This window comes from Poromitra crassiceps, assembly GCF_964638095.1.
Source record: "Poromitra crassiceps genome assembly, chromosome: 6".
NCBI lineage: Eukaryota > Metazoa > Chordata > Actinopteri > Beryciformes > Melamphaidae > Poromitra > Poromitra crassiceps.
Window position 1 is genome coordinate 24,910,312 of NC_139627.1, and position 15,983 is coordinate 24,926,294.

Genomic DNA, 15,983 nt, shown 5'->3' on the forward strand with positions numbered 1-15,983 from the left:
TTGCGTTTTTTTTAGTGAGGCATTATTTCATATCCTTCCTTTAATCATTTTAACTTCACACACATGGACAAGTTTCAGTCAGTGTGTGTTAAAGAGGTGCTATGCAGTGTGTGTTAAAGAGGCACTATGCAGTCTGCACTTTGGTGTACATTGTTTCATGCCAATTCTGTGAATGAATACATAATTCCTGCATTTGGCCTTTTTAGGGGTATTTCCCCCCTCTTCAGTTACACAGATATCGTGATATATCGATTGTTACATGTTTTACCCTTAGGAAGCTCTCCATGTTGGCTGATCCATGCATCTAACTGGGCGTTTACACCAAGGCCATTCTCGCAAATTCACGCAACAAGATTACATACATATTAGTCAATGCCAACCGTTTGGCCCCAGGTGTGAATGACACAAAATTCTGCGGCGTGAACGTCGCAATATTCGCCTTATCGCCCGTTCACTTGAGTTATTTTTTTTTTACTTTGGCCAATAAGTCGCGCGGTCAAATGAGTGAAGCTTTTTTCGCCATGGTGCGAACGCAGGGTAATAGTCTCGTGGTCGCAACTCAGAGGGCAAAACTAAATTTATTTATGCATACAGGAGTCTGTGACATGTTCCTACATGGATGTGCATGTTACCACGTACTACTGTATTACCAGTTTATGCAGCACAATAGTGATTGAACCTATGCCCAGTTCATGAAAGATTTACTTTTGCTGTTAAATGTTGGGTAGCTTTTCCCTGGAAAAAATCCTCTGGAGCACAGGAAGTGATGCATTTTATGTTTTCGGTTTGTTTGTAAAAAGAAAAAGGAAACGTCCACAACTTTTCTCCTCATAAAACACTCTTATGGAATAATGAATATATAACTATTAGGAATAAATCTCTTTTTCATCCCAAGTGGTTCCAAAGAAATATTGTAAACATTTTGTCAATTTTTGATGAACAGGGTCTTATACTGCCCTATGAGCCTTTTATGACTAGGCATGACTTTCCAATTCCTTTTAAAGAATACAATTCTGTAATCAAAGCCATTCCCTCTGGTTTAATCCATCTTATCAAAAGTCACTTATCTGTTGGTGGAGATAACACCCCAGCGGTACCATCTATTTTGCTTTTGAATGGCATCAACATAAGGGATAAGAAATGTGATAATAAACATATTCGTAATATTTTCCAAAGTAAAAACAAAATAACCCCAAGAGGAAAGTTTTTTTGGAACTCACACATCGAAGATATACACTGGGAAAAAGCATGGCTTCTACCTCACAAGTTTTGTATTTCTAACAAAGTCAAAGAAGTTCATTTCAAAATTTTACATAAAATCTATCCAGTAAATTCTATAATCTGCAGATATGTGGATGTTGATAGCTCTTGCTCCTTTTGTGGACAAGCTGATGAAACTTGGATCCATCTTTTTTTCCAATGTAACATTACAATGCGATTCTGGTCCGATTTAAATTCTCATGTTTTGAATCTCACTAATGTCACCCACTGCTTTACTCTTAAAGATGTTATTTGTTATTATGACAATACAAGTAACAAATCTCTAAGCTATGTTGTAAATTTTTTTATTTTATTTGGAAAATTCTTTATTCATAAACAGAAGTTTTTAGGTACTCGGCCGGCTTTCCCCATCTTTTTGATTGAATTCAACTCATTGCTTAATTCGCTTGCTCTTGTAAACAATAAAAAAAGCAACAGGTTCTTAGAATATTACCGAAACATATTTGATGTAACCCCTGTAAATTGATTTTTGCTAATGTCATTTTGTCTGTCCTTATTTTATTTTATTCTAACATGTCAAGTTGTCTTTGTAAACATTAATTATTTTATTGTATTGTTCTATGTCTTACTCATTTGTTTGTTTATAGCTCTTAAGTATGTTGATGTGTGATTGTCTGTCTGACATATTTTGTACATCTATATTGTTAAAAAAAAAAAAAAAAAAAAAAAGGAAAAAAAGAGAGTGGTGATAGCCACCATGCAGAACAGACAAAGAAAACAGCGCTACCTACCTACAGAAACTCAAACTGCATCAACAGAAAATCCAAGCTCCGCCCATACTATTTGATTGACAGTTGATCTCTGGTAAATGGAGTGTTGATGTGATCGCTGCGCTGCAGACTTGCACAAAGTCAAATTCCTCATTTGTAATCTGATTACTCACTATGGCTAATGGCTATTACAATGAATCTTGACATCTTGAAACACACCAGCACTGAGTGCTTAATAACAACAAAGATGAAGACAAAATCCAAAATGTCACCTATTAGATTGTGTAGGTAATGTTCCTTTTTTATGATTTTCCACTCAACATGGTGATCGTTTGTTGCCTGACAGTGTAGCTGACTTTAGGGCGGAGCTTAATCTCTCTGAGACTGTTGGCTAAATAGATGTGTTCTGGACTGTGGCTTAACAGTTAGGCCAAATGTCTCCCATGAGGATGCAAATCATCAACAGCTCGTGTGTTCATAGAGACTTCCTCTTTTATATTTTGAGAGGAAGCTTCCTGTGAAGTAGATCAAATGAAACTTGTATGATTCCTGTGGGAAAACTTGGACCACTGCAGCAGCAAAATAGGATATTCAAATGACAACGGGAGATAAATAAGTATATAATAGAGAGAATAGAGCACGTGGGGGTTAAGACAACACAACTCTACTGTACCAGTTACAATGTGTTAAGCAGAAGTCATGAATGTTGACTTCCTTGTGAATCACATTGTTTTGAAAATGATGTGGAAGTATTTCCAGGTCTCCAAGAAACAGCAATTTAACAACCAAATATACATTAAACTAAATATATACATTACTAAATTTCAAACCATTTACAACTAGAGACCATCTTGCAATTAACTTGATGCTCCCAGATTCACATAACCATCTGGGAATGAGTTGCTCAGGAAACCGTTTCAAAGGGCAGGCACTTTCAAAAAATTACCTGGCAGGTGATTGGATGAACCATCGCTCACTCTCGCTGGCGTCACACCTAATGCCCGCCCGTAGCTGCCTCATAGGATGCTGATTGGTGCAAACCACTGGTGTTTCAGATTCGAACCAACAGTTTGGAGCGTGGCAAGATGGATTTGTCATGTGATCGTGATCTCATGATCAGATGCGTGAGAATCCAGCTGCCTCGCCAGGTTAGCTTGTGATGGGGATCAAGTGGAGGGGGGTGGAGCCTGTGGCTTCAAACCAATGTGGGCCAGGGGGGTCAAGTGGAGGGGGGTGGAGCCTGTGGCTTCAAACCAATGTGGGCCAGGGGGGTCAAGTGGAGGGGGTGGAGCCTGTGACTTCAAACCAATGTGGGCCAGGGGGGTCAAGTGGAGGGGGGTGGAGCCTGTGGCTTCAAACCAATGTGGGCCAGGGGGGTCAAGTGGAGGGGGGTGGAGCCTGTGGCTTCAAACCAATGTGGGCCAGGGGGGTCAAGTGGAGGGGGGTGGAGCCTGTGGCTTCAAACCAATGTGGGCCAGGGGGGTCAAGTGGAGGGGGGTGGAGCCTGTGGCTTCAAACCAATGTGGGCCAGGGGGGTCAAGTGGAGGGGGTGGAGCCTGTGACTTCAAACCAATGTGGGCCAGGGGGGTCAAGTGGAAGGGGGTGGAGCCTGTGGCTTCAAACCAATGTGGGCCAGGGGGGTCAAGTGGAGGGGGGTGGAGCCCTTGTTTGAATCACACCCATTTTCTAACTTTGCCTTCATTTTGATGTCAACGACACACCTGTAAAGTTTTGTGACTACATCTTGCTCGGTTTCAACTTTCAAGCTATCACACTTGCAAAATATGTCCACGCACGCACGCACAGTCGCACTCACACACACACACACACACACACACACACACACACACACACACACACACACACACACAGACTCACAAGTCGTAGCTGTTAGGGTGTTTGCACTGACTGAGTTGCAGAAGGCAGTTGACTGTAGTACCTGTGTTGTCCACACAGTGGCAGTGTATTCATGTGGAATAGAAGTTGGTGCTGGAGTGAGTAGGATGAGTGGGTTTCCCTTCCTTTTCAGTTGGAAGTGTGTGTGTGTGTGACTGTGTGTGCGTACAAGCATATGCACCGTTTTGAGTTTTTACGAGCAGACAGATCTCTGCCTCAGCTACTCAGCACATTCCTGCATTCTGCACTGAACAATAAACTCATTTATAGAGATATCATTTTGGAATACTAGTGCAGTGCCCGTTCACCCCGTTGCTGCACATAATGCTGTCCACTTGTTTATTCAAAGTTTCTTAAAGTGTAACTTCACCCTCAGGTCTGAGGTAAAGTGAGGTAAAGTGTAACTTCACCCTCAGGTCTGTCTGAGCCCAACTCATTTTGAAAAATGCAAAAAAGTGGCAAGGGGCTGAGAGGGGGCCTCTGTGGGGTCGGAGGGCATGTAACCGCTTGAGTCTAATGTATGTGTGGTGTTGTGTTGTGAAGACGAGACACGCATCTTTGGGATCTTTGGAGGTGATCTCTGTTTATTCTGACAAAATAACTTGTTGTGATGTGAATGTTATTTTCAGTTAAGCAGTCAGAGGACCACCATGGGGTCCTTGAGTTAGCACTGGAGCTGTGTTAGCGCAGTGAGGTAAGTGAAGCAGAGAGGCTGTGCACTGAGAATCGTATGTGACAATAAATGACCTGTTGAATGGAAATCCTGGACTGTGAGCCATTGTGGAATTGTTAAATTAGTTGATTAATTAATTTAACAATTAAACTAGATGGACTGCATGGCGGTGGGTTCTGATCCGGAGAAGTTCATGAGCAGGTTGTCCTGGAAACCATCTGGGAAGTCCTGCAAACCACCTGGACACCGCCATCATTAAAAGTAAAAGGCGCAGTTGTATTGCTTTGTGCCTACTGGGCAACACCATCTACATTGCTACTAGTAGAGTATATCAATATATAAGGCTGCACTTGTTATGCACCCAGCGGCCTATTAAGCGCTGACTCCGCCCACCCCAGTCAGTTTCAGCGTGCACCGGCACAGCTAAGCCTATCCTACAGTCCCTGCTGGCAGCGGAAGGGGATGCGCTGCGATCATCAGACCTCTCTGGATTAGACAAGCAGCTAGAGAAAACAGCCAGTGAGCCGGTTGTTTACACTGTAATTCGGCCACAACGATAAAAAGAACGTCTCTCAGGACCGACTCGGTTCCCTTCGTTCGAGCCAAAGAGCCGTAGATGAACGTTACATCACTAGACAGAGCTTAGCGGCTTGCTGTCCGCTTGTGTAGTCAATGTTTATTAATACTGAACATGTCACCTCGCCTGTCCAATTTGCACCAAATCCGACAGTGCACCTCCTTGGCTCCCCAACAGCACAAAAACCTTGCCTATTAGATAGTCCCAGTCTTGATATTGGCCTTCACTCTCGTAAAAACTCTCGTAACGGGACAAGCCCCGTCTTTTATTGTCACACGAACACCACAACACATGCATGCGGCCACAACACACTCATGCTGACGGTGGCCGGTGAAAAGTGTCCTCTGCATTTAACCCATCCAGGCATGTCCTTTCCTCCGAGGGGCAGGCCAGGAGCAGTGGTCGCTTTCTCGTACAGCGCCCGGGGACCAACTTCGGGTGTTGTCGTCACTGGTCGGATGGCAATGACGATCTGATCTTCTGCATGTTTTTAGTGGGGGGGTTATATACGGAGGAACCCCCTGGGGGAGCACGGGGAGAACATGCAAACTCCACACAGAGAGAAAGGCCCTTACGACGAGATACCCCACCTGGGCAGTAGGCACTGAAGATATGGGGGGGAACACAACCACAGCGCCCACAGTGTCCCAGGCGAGAATCGAACTCAGGACCTTCTGACTGTGAGGCGACAGCTCTACCACTGAGCCACCGTGCCTCAGCATCCCACATTGGATGAACCCTAGTGCTATCATCATTCATCACACACATTGCACAACAAACTCACAGTATACTGTAGATCAGAATCAGGGGTTAATCACTTTCCATCCTCTCAATTCAATACATAAGTTAAAACACACAAACAGGCCTAGCCTTCATTCTCAGTCATTTCAGTCTAGATTTGAATTTTTAACTGTTGTATGACAAAGGATTTCCATGTTTGTTTGTTTGTTTGTTTGCTTGCTTGCTTGCTTACCCAGAGAGAGAGAAATTTACTTCTGATTGGATTCATTTGAAATCAAATTGAGTGGTAAAGCTGCGTCAGGAGTCGACAGATCAAGCTGAAGCAGCCTTTGCACGAGAGTGACTCTCTCATTCCTGTCATGGCAGGAAATATTGGCCTATAGGAATACATGTATGTGTGAGTCACTGTGGCAGGTGCTGTGTGTGTGTGTGTGTGTGTGTGTGTGTGTGTGTGTGTGTGTGTGTGCGCGTGCGTGTGTGTGTGTGTGTGTGTGTGTGTGTGTGTGCCTGTGTGTGTGTGTGTGTGTGTGTGTGTGTGTGTGTGTGTGTGTGTGTGCCTGTGTGTGCCTGTGTGTGTGTGTGCGTGTGCGTGTGTGTGTGTGCCTGTGTGTGTGTGTGTGTGTGTGTGTGTGTGTGTGTGTGTGTGTGTGCGTGCGCGCGCGCGCGTGTGTGTGTGTGTGTGTGTGTTTGCGCACGCGTGCATGTGCCCGTGCATACGCGTGTGTGTGTTAGTCAAACTGATGTGGAATGCTGAACAGGTTAAGGCAAGCAATTGACGATGTATGATGGTGTGTGTGTGTGTGTGTGTGTGTGTGTGTGTGTGTGTGTGTGTGTGTGTGTGTGTGTGTACTCAGAGCAGTATAGCATACAAGTTATTGAATCATTTTTCTTACATTTTTCTTAATTAATATTTTTTTCTGCTGTTGTCTTTTGCATTAATCAAGTTGAAGCAAGACAGAAATAAGCCAAATAGAGAACCTGTCCTAAAACCCAGAAATAAGTGTTCCCTCGTCTCGGGATTTTGGTTAGATGCCTGAAATAAGTAATCTGACGTTGCCAGATGGTTTGTTTTCACATAACCATCTGGGAACGAGTTGCTCGGGAAAGGGCAGGTACTTTCAAAAAATAACGGTGATTGGATGAAAAATACAGATGATTGTAAAGTAAAGTGAACCATCTGTCTATCACGTCTCACGGGCTTGCTCTCGCTGGCTGGCGTCACACCTAAAGCCCGCCCGTAGCTGCCTCACAGGACGTTGATTGGTGTAAACCACTGATGGTTCAGATTCACCAATAGATCGGAGCGTGGCAAGATTGAATTTGTCATGTTTGTTTGTCATGTTTATTTCGAATATGTATGTAAACAAAACAGAGACAATATACGGGGCCTTCAAAATTACACACGTTAACAAGTCGATTGAAATAGTATTATGAAATAAAGATGAATGGGTAACAAATATAGACATATTCGAAAAGGAGTGAGAAGAAGTATAACTTATTAACTCCCACCCCTTTTCCACAATACTAAATTATTATATTTATACTTGTATAACAACACATACTATAGAAATATCCACATATATACATAATATATATACATGTATATGTACATACATACACATATACACATACATACATAAAACACTAGTCATATAGTAATACATTACTACACAATTATGTATATACCGTATATGACAATAATTGTTGTCATATATACACTATCCCATACATCGTATTCAATAATGTAACTATATAGTTATCAAAAAGTTTTTTCTTTTTTATGTATGTATGTATGTAAATACATACAAACATACAGTCAGACAGACATACATACGTACATACATACGGTACATACTTACATACATAAAACATGTAATCTAACACCACCACCACCATGTGAAAATCAGTGTAACACTCCTGCATTCCTCTCCTCCTTGTACCTTGTGAAAATCATATTTTTGTACAATATTTTAAACCGGTTTTTATTTGGACATTGCTTTAGTTCCTCACTCAAACGGTTCCATAATTTCACACCAGAAGTTGAAACACAAAAACCTTTCATAGTTGTACGTATACTGAGAGTTTTGAAATTATATTGTCCCCTTAAGTTATAACCCCCCACACGATCCCGAAACAAATTCTGTATGTTTTCTGGTAGTTGATTGTTTCTTGCCTTGTACATTATTATTGCTGTTTGATATGATACAATGTCAGTTAATTTTAATAATTTTGACTGTAAAAATAGTGTGTTAGTGTGTTCCAGATAGCCAACCTTGTGTATGGTCCTTATTGCTCTCTTTTGGAGAGTGATTAGTGACTGCAATGAATTTTTATAATTATTCCCCCAAACCTCAGCACAATAATGTATATATGGCAAGACTAAAGAACAGTAGAGAGTGTGGAGTGACTTATGATCTGTTTTGCTTTATTTATGACTGCAATGCTTCTTGACATTTTGGACTGTACGTGTTTAATATGTGGTTTCCAACTAAGTTTATCATCCATTATAACCCCTAGGAACTTATTTTCGTGCACCCTTTCAATTATAACCCCATCTATTTCTATATTCACCTGTGTGATTACTTTGTGATTGGTAAATAACATAAATTTTGTTTTGCTCACATTTAATGATAATTTATTGTAGTTAAACCATATTTTCAATTTGTCCAATTCTTCGTTTATGTCTTTTATTAATTGTTTCAAATTATTACCAGAACAGAAAATATTAGTGTCGTCAGCGAAAAGTACCAGCTTCAACAACTGGGATACCTGGCAAATATCGTTGATATACAAAATAAACAGTTTGGGCCCCAATACTGACCCCTGGGGGACACCGCAAGCAATGTCCAAACAAGATGAGCAATTATCACCTAGTCTCTTAAAACAGACTGTCTCATCTACATCCGGCGAATGCAGCTATATACAGTCTGTACGTTACACCCCCAGAACATGCACAAGGAAGTTCGGAAAAAAACCTTCAGACAGGAAAGAAGTTCGACGGAATCCGACCAATCACGACACGTGTCCACGAAAAATGCGGCATATTGGATTCTGATTGGACTAATGAGCGGAAGACCCGCCTTTCTGCGATTCTGATTGGACTAATGAGCGGAAAACCCGCCTTTCTACTTCCCATTCCGGTTGGTGCATGATTCTCCCCCACGAAGTACAGACGGTATGGCGGAAGCATTTGAAAATTGCGGAAGCCAACTCGTCTGTTCTAAGAGACTAATTATCACCCAGCTTCACAAACTGTTGCCGGCTGTCCAGATAGCTTTTAATCCAGTCATGAACAATGCCTCTTATACCAAATTTCTCCAGTTGATGTGATCCTGATCTCATGATCTCATGCAAATCCAGCTGCCTCGTAAGGTTAGGAAATCAGGTCTGTGGTTAACCTAAGTTTATGATACTTTTAGAACTTTGTGTTCAGCAAGATCATCTTCACAAATGAACACCACTTTTATGATTTTTGAAGGGATTTCTGGCGATCGCATTTATGCTGTTAAAAACCCGAGCAAAATACATGACTGAGCTTGAGTGGAAGTCTTCTTCTTCTTCTTGAGTCTTATAGCTGTTGGCAAACAATGTTATGTTCCATTACAGCCACCAACTGAGATGGAGTGTGGATCGTGATTAACGTAACTTGCAAACTAGGGACACTAATTCGCCAAACCCACTTGCTACCCAATTTCTTCTGATTTTACTTTGTAACTAAGATGCTTGGGGGAAATGTAGTGGAGTAAAAGTATCCGTTTTATTTGGGAAATGTAGTGGAGTAAAAGTGAAAGTTGACAGAAATATAAATACTCAAGTAAAGTACAGATACTCCAAAACAATACTTAAGTACTGTACTTAAATATTAATACTTTGTTACATTACACCACTGCCCAGTAAACATACATCAAATTGTGTGTGTGTGTGTGTGTGTGTGTGTGTGTGTGTGTGTGTGTGTGTGTGTGTGTGTGTGTGTGTGTGTGTGTGTGTGTGTGTGTGTGTGTGTGTGTGTGTGTGTGTGTGAGTGTGTGAGCTGCTTGTTGGCTTTGTCTCCACAGTCTTCTGACCAATCCTGCATGTCTGCTTTGATGACATCACAGGTTCTCATCTTTTATCACTTAGTTCTGGAAGATCTGCTGTGTGTGGGGGGTACTGGATTCTTCAGAAGTCTCTTTCTCAGTAAAACAGTGTGGATCTCTTGTTCCCATGGAACATTGTGAAGTGATGCATTATTCATATATTCACATTTAGCTGATTCTTAACAGCTTGTTGTTGAGGAACTGTTGGTGACTGGAGAGCGATCCTGGAGATGCTCTTTCAAGTTTAAAATACACTGAATAGGCAATAGCGTGTGTATTTCTGCATAATATATATACTGTGTGTGTATATACAGTAGATAGATAGATAGATAGATAGATAGATAGATAGATAGATAGATAGATAGATAGATAGATAGATAGATAGATAGATAGATAGATAGCGTCACTTCCTGCCTCACCATGCGTACCAAGGTAGGTCTTAAAAATATGAATATGAATGGTGGTGATTTGAATTGTGCATGAGGTCCACATGTACATTTTGTCAATTTAAAAGATAACTATACGGGTATGTCAAGAAAGCCTGAAACTGAAATGTAACATTTAGTTTTGTATGAAACCGCTCAATCAACTACATCTCTTGTGTCGCACAATATACGTCACACCAATAACAACATGGCCTGGCTGGAGAGACATCACTTATGCGTCTGGTTGTGCGCGCATGGTCTTTCTGATTTATAACTTATAGTGCCACAGATTTACCACAAACTGTGACTTTCTTGACTTGCAAAGTTATCTTTTAAATTGATAAACATGTGTTTACCCCGTGGCACAATTCAAACAGGATTTTAAAAAGTATTGTCTCTCGCCGTTCACCACCATTCTTTTTTTTAAGACGCTCATGTGGGATCATAGGATCCAACCGGAAGGGGACGGACTTTGCGCAAAGTAATTGCACGCTGCTGACAATAGGGTAATGCCATCTCCATCCCCACATGTTAGCGCTGAAACGCCTGCTTTGGCATGTGGCAGCATATGCCCAGTACAATTATCACAGGCATGCGCTTGTGTCCGCCCCCAATTTGCATTGCGCAAATGAGGTCTTCTGTATCAGATAGATCATGACTTAACAGATATTTATTTACATGAAAATCTTTGAGATGATCACTTTGATGAGTACAGTAAATATCAGATACTTTAGACTCAAGTAATATTCTAATAGGTGACTTTAACTTCTACCAATGATATCAAAGTCATTTTCTGTTACGATATCTGTACTTTTCCTCAAGTGTGGCTTTCAAGTATATCCACCACTGTTTCCTATCACTCTTTCTCACACGTTTGTGCTCTCACTCTTCTTTCACTCTTCTTTCTCACGCTGATCTGTCAACAGTGCAGGAATGAGCCAGAGAGAAGTAGGTGGTAAATAGAGACAGAGAGGGGGAGGTAAAGGACAAAAAGGGCAATGTATTGCTTCTCTCTCTCTCTCTCTCTCTCTCTCTCTGAGGCATGCTCTCTCTAGCTGCCTGGGGAGAGGGAGGAGGAGCGAGACACAGCCGATAGGTGTGCTGACTGTGAAACCACACCTGTGTGTGTGTGTGTGTGTGTGTGTGTGTGTGTGTGTGTGTGTTTGTGTGTCCCCTTCCTTTGGGGTGTGTGCCCTGTAGGTGTATGAGAGAGAGAGAGAGAGAGAGAGGCAAAAAGAGGCACTCGACTGAACGTTCATTTGGATCGAACATGCACACACAGCCCATCTTTGGATTATTCCTGCGACTGTGAAACGGAGTTCTTTCAGCAGAGAGGAAGGAAGGAGGGAAGGAAGGGAGGGAGGGAGGGAGGTAAAGAAGGGGAGAGGAGAAGGAGAGATGAACTCTCTGAGGTTGAAGGAGTTGTCAAACTCAGACCTGTACAGGCGAAGACAGGAGAGACCAGACAGCTATGGCAGTCTGGCTAGGGACAGCTTCAGGTAAGTCTGTCTATCTCACCCTCTCCCCCCCCCCCTCTCTCTCTCTCCCCCCTCTCCCCCCCCCCCCCCCCCTCTCTCAATTAAATTCAAAGGGGCTTTATTGGCATGGAAAACAAATAAAAACAAGCCAAAATGTAAGTACAATTAAAGATATAGTAGAATAAACAAGTGTGTAAACACTAACAGCTGTGTAACATTGCAACATTGTAATCAAATATAGAAGTGCATATAATTTCACCGACTGGTGAAATTGACTTAAAGGAACACTCCGCCGATTTTCAACCAGCTTTGTATCATTACAAAATCAATAGTATATCTGAAAACTGTAAACAGTTTTGCAGTCATTCATTTAGTTTGACAGTTATTGGGACTTGATTTGAGTTCAGTTCTGGACCAGTGATGTCATTTAAAAGTACAGTCTCTCATTTGTCTTTCTTCATTTGTTTTTCCAATCTAAGGTGAGATTTTGTGTATTGTTTGCTGGACTTTTTGTTGGAAGTGGTCTTAATCCTTTGTTGAGAATGGAACATTAATGCAGTATGCCTTGCTAAGTGTGTGCTCGCAGTATTGCTAGTTGTTAAGTTGTAATAGCAAGGGGCTATGAGCTATAGCTCTGTTTGTGAAGCCAATGCAGAAGTAACTTAAATCTGCATGTTTTTGGATGGCCTGCAGGGGGTGACTCCAATGGCTGCAAAAAGAAGTCCAGTTACATGGACGTGAATGGGAAAATGACCGTACAACTCACTTGATTTATGGCCTCAGTAAACATTTTCCTAATGAGTTTATGGCCTCAATTGTCTCAGCCTCAATTGTCTTGTATTGTCTTACAAGAAATGTCTCAGCATGATGTTCATTTTGTAAATTACTGTATGGTTCCATTTAGAGTTCCATTTATAATACACGTTAAAGCAGACTGTGTTTTGGGGCGTGATTGACAGGTCGCCTGTCCAGTGATCGTGCAGCTCGCTGATCACAGACCAATAGCAGGCAGCGCTGTGGCTCTTCTCATCCAGATTCCAATAACCAAGATGGCGACAGTGAAAATGCCAACCTCGAGGCTTCAAAACGGGAGTTCAAAAACCAATGAGTGACATCACTGTGACTATGTCCATTGGAGACAGCCTGTGTGTAATAGTGGGCTATTATTAGTGATTTTATTGTGTTTTGTCATTGTTACATTTTCCGGTGGCTATTCAAGCCTTGAAAATGTGGTGACTGTTGCTTGTTTGTATAGCCGGTCACCATTGATGGCTGGCTTTGCTTTGTAGCAATCTGGACAGCTTATTAGCCAAGACGCTATCAGCTGCTAACATGGAACTAGCACTAAGCTAGGTTTCATTTGTGTATTTTAACAAATCACAGGAGGTTTGAGTCATTACAGAACCATTATCCTAACCTAGAACACTCCTTTCTCTGGGTGCAGTGTAGAGACCAGGGGAGATAAGGAGATGTGTGCTGGACTATTTGCACAGCAAATATTTCGGTAGTTAACGCTGAATGTCTCTCTGTCGCACGGCCTGCCTGCGGCAATAGAGCAGCTGTACGAGATGTACAGTGTTTTGCAATATGGCTTTCACAACACGTAACGGCACTGAGTTTTGGAGTGTCTTTTCCTGCCTCTCCCAAACTCATACAAACACACTTTGCTGTGTGTGTGTGTGTGTGTGTGTGTGTGTGTGTGTGTGTGTGTGTGTGTGTGTGTGTGTGTGTGTGTGTGTGTGTGTGTGTGCGTGCGTGTGCGCGCGTGTGCGTGCGTGCATGCGTGCGTGTGAGAGATCTTGCAGTGATTACAGGCCTGTGTAATGTGAGGAATGCAGACAGAGAGGGAGCTCTCTCTTTAGAGGTGACCCCGACCACAGTAGAGAGAAACTGTCGCAGAGTGGAGGATACACACTGCCCCTCCCCTTCCTCCCTCTCTTGGGACTTTTCCATGCAAATGTACTGGCCTGGCCTGGCCTGGCCTGGCCTGGCTTGGCCTGGCCTGGCCTGGCCTGGCGCCGCACGGCTGGGATTTTCATTTCCATTACAAACGGGCTACCCACTTAAAGGTGTGTCTTTTATGACAACGCGCTTGTTTTGGCTTGCAAAGCAGCGGCAGCATGGATGGCTTTGTGACTAGTCACTAATGGTCAAAAAGTTGCAGCCAAGAGGGTGGATAAACATTGCATTTCCTATAAGTTCTTCGCAATAAAAGGGCCTTCCATTAGTTTGTTAGTGGAGAGCTTTCCGGAATCAGCTTCATTGGCCAAGTATGTACACATACAAGGAATTTGACTCCGGTTTGCGTTTTAACCTAATTTAATTGTAATAATTGCTTTTAATATGGTTTAGCTCGGCACACTCAAAACTGCCCGTGGCAAAAGGGTATCTATCACACACACACACACACACACACACACACACACACACACACACTTCTCTCATCAACTTTGATTCCCTCATCGGTGAAATACATGTTCTCCCACGCTGGGCTGTGCAGCCCTGGAAAGAGGTACTAATCTACCCACATTCTACTGACAGTTACTCAGTTACAGCTAGCCCTCTGCTAGCCATCACAGCAGCTAGCCCTCTGCTAGCCATCACAGCAGCTAGCCCTCTGCTAGCCATCACAGCAGCTAGCCCTCTGCTAGCCATCACAGCAGCTAGCCCTCTGCCAGCCATCACAGCAGCTAGCCCTCTGCTAGCCATCACAGCAGCTAGCTCACTCTGCTAGCCATCACAGCAGCTAGCCCTCTGCTAGCCATCACAGCAGCTAGCCCTCTGCTAGCCATCACAGCAGCTAGCTCACTCTGCTAGCCGTCACAACAGCTAGCTCACTCTGCTAGCCGTCACAACAGCTAGCTCACTCTGCTAGCCGTCACAACAGCTAGCTCACTCTGCTAGCCGTCACAACAGCAGGAACTGGACGATGAGGTCAGGGCGTTAGTAAAGGGTGAAGGGACGTCGGGAACAAAACAAGCCAAACAAAGGAAATGTTAGTCACCAGTTATGTTTGCACACTCATTTAGTCATTTCACTGTGTGTGTGTGTGTGTGTGTGTGTGTGTGTGTGTGTGTGTGTGTGTGTGTGTGTGTGTGTGTGTGTGCGCGCGTGCGCGTGTGCGTGTGCGTGTGTGTGTGTGTGTCCTACACCCTCCCTCCCTTTCCAAACGAAATATGTTTTGGCCCAAGCAGCCCTCATGTGTGTGTTGCCATGGTTGCTGTTGACACAGTGTGTGTGTGGGGGGGGTGTTTGGTTCGTAGTTTGGTTCGTAGTCTGGTTGTCTAGCAATGGGTGGCTGAGAGTTAACATCAGGGTTATTGCTTGCATCTCCTCTGTTTACTCTGCATACAAAGAATGATTGCATCTGACTAAGATCTGACTTACAGTAATGATGATCCCATGTGCATTTTCAAATGTTTTCAACCAGTTTCATTGGTTTTACATACCGGTATTCTAATTCCAGCTCATTCTCATTCCCAAAGTCCCTTGGCATGCAGAACTTCCCACAACGTCTTAAATGTAGACATTATTGTCTTATCCTTTCCTCAATAACGAGTTGAGTTTATGAATATGACCTTAGGGTACATAATGGTGTTGTATTACCTATAGTATCAATGTAATCATAATAATCCTATAATATTACCAGTGGAAATGATAGCTTTTTGTGTGACTTTTGTTTAGGATTCTTGTATGATTTGTTAAAGGATTACCATGTGTTTTCCCTTAGTGTGAGAATACTGGGATTTGAAATTCTTGCTGATCTGAAAACCTGAAACAGACTATTTTACTTTAATCTGAATTATTCAAATTGGCACAGCAAAAACAAAAAGTTGTGTTTTGGAACAAGCACCAGTCATTTTTGTGTAGCTGTACATTTTGTCCATGTTAATACTTAGTGATTTCTGTTGTCTGTTAGTTTGTTTCATGCATGCCTGGCATTGCTTGTACAGCTTTCTGCAAATTATGCAACTCTGATATACTTCAGGTGTCTTTCTGGTTTTAATAGTTTAGATGACAATTCAAGAGCAGACTTAGCTCCACAGGCCCATATACCCCATTGCAAACCCACTGTATATTTGTCATAAAAATGTTGTTGTGAAAATCAGCCAGTTCTTATTATGCT

The 15,983-nt window shown here is 42.6% G+C and overlaps 1 protein-coding gene across 2 annotated transcripts in view; it reads left to right on the plus strand.

Moving 5' to 3' along the window:
• Window positions 1-15,983, plus strand: part of LOC310779052 (LIM and senescent cell antigen-like-containing domain protein 1) — a 69,570-nt gene that overhangs the window by 12,667 nt on the left and 40,920 nt on the right. The window contains exon 1 of one of the 2 annotated variants that reach the window (XM_083639547.1): window positions 11,762-11,878. The exons of the other annotated variant lie outside the window; for it this stretch is intronic. Within the exon in view, the coding sequence (XP_083495673.1) occupies window positions 11,778-11,878 (101 nt within the window). The 5' untranslated portion in view covers window positions 11,762-11,777. Of the gene's footprint in view, window positions 1-11,761; window positions 11,879-15,983 lie in introns of those variants that run through there. 2 annotated transcript variants of the gene reach the window in all.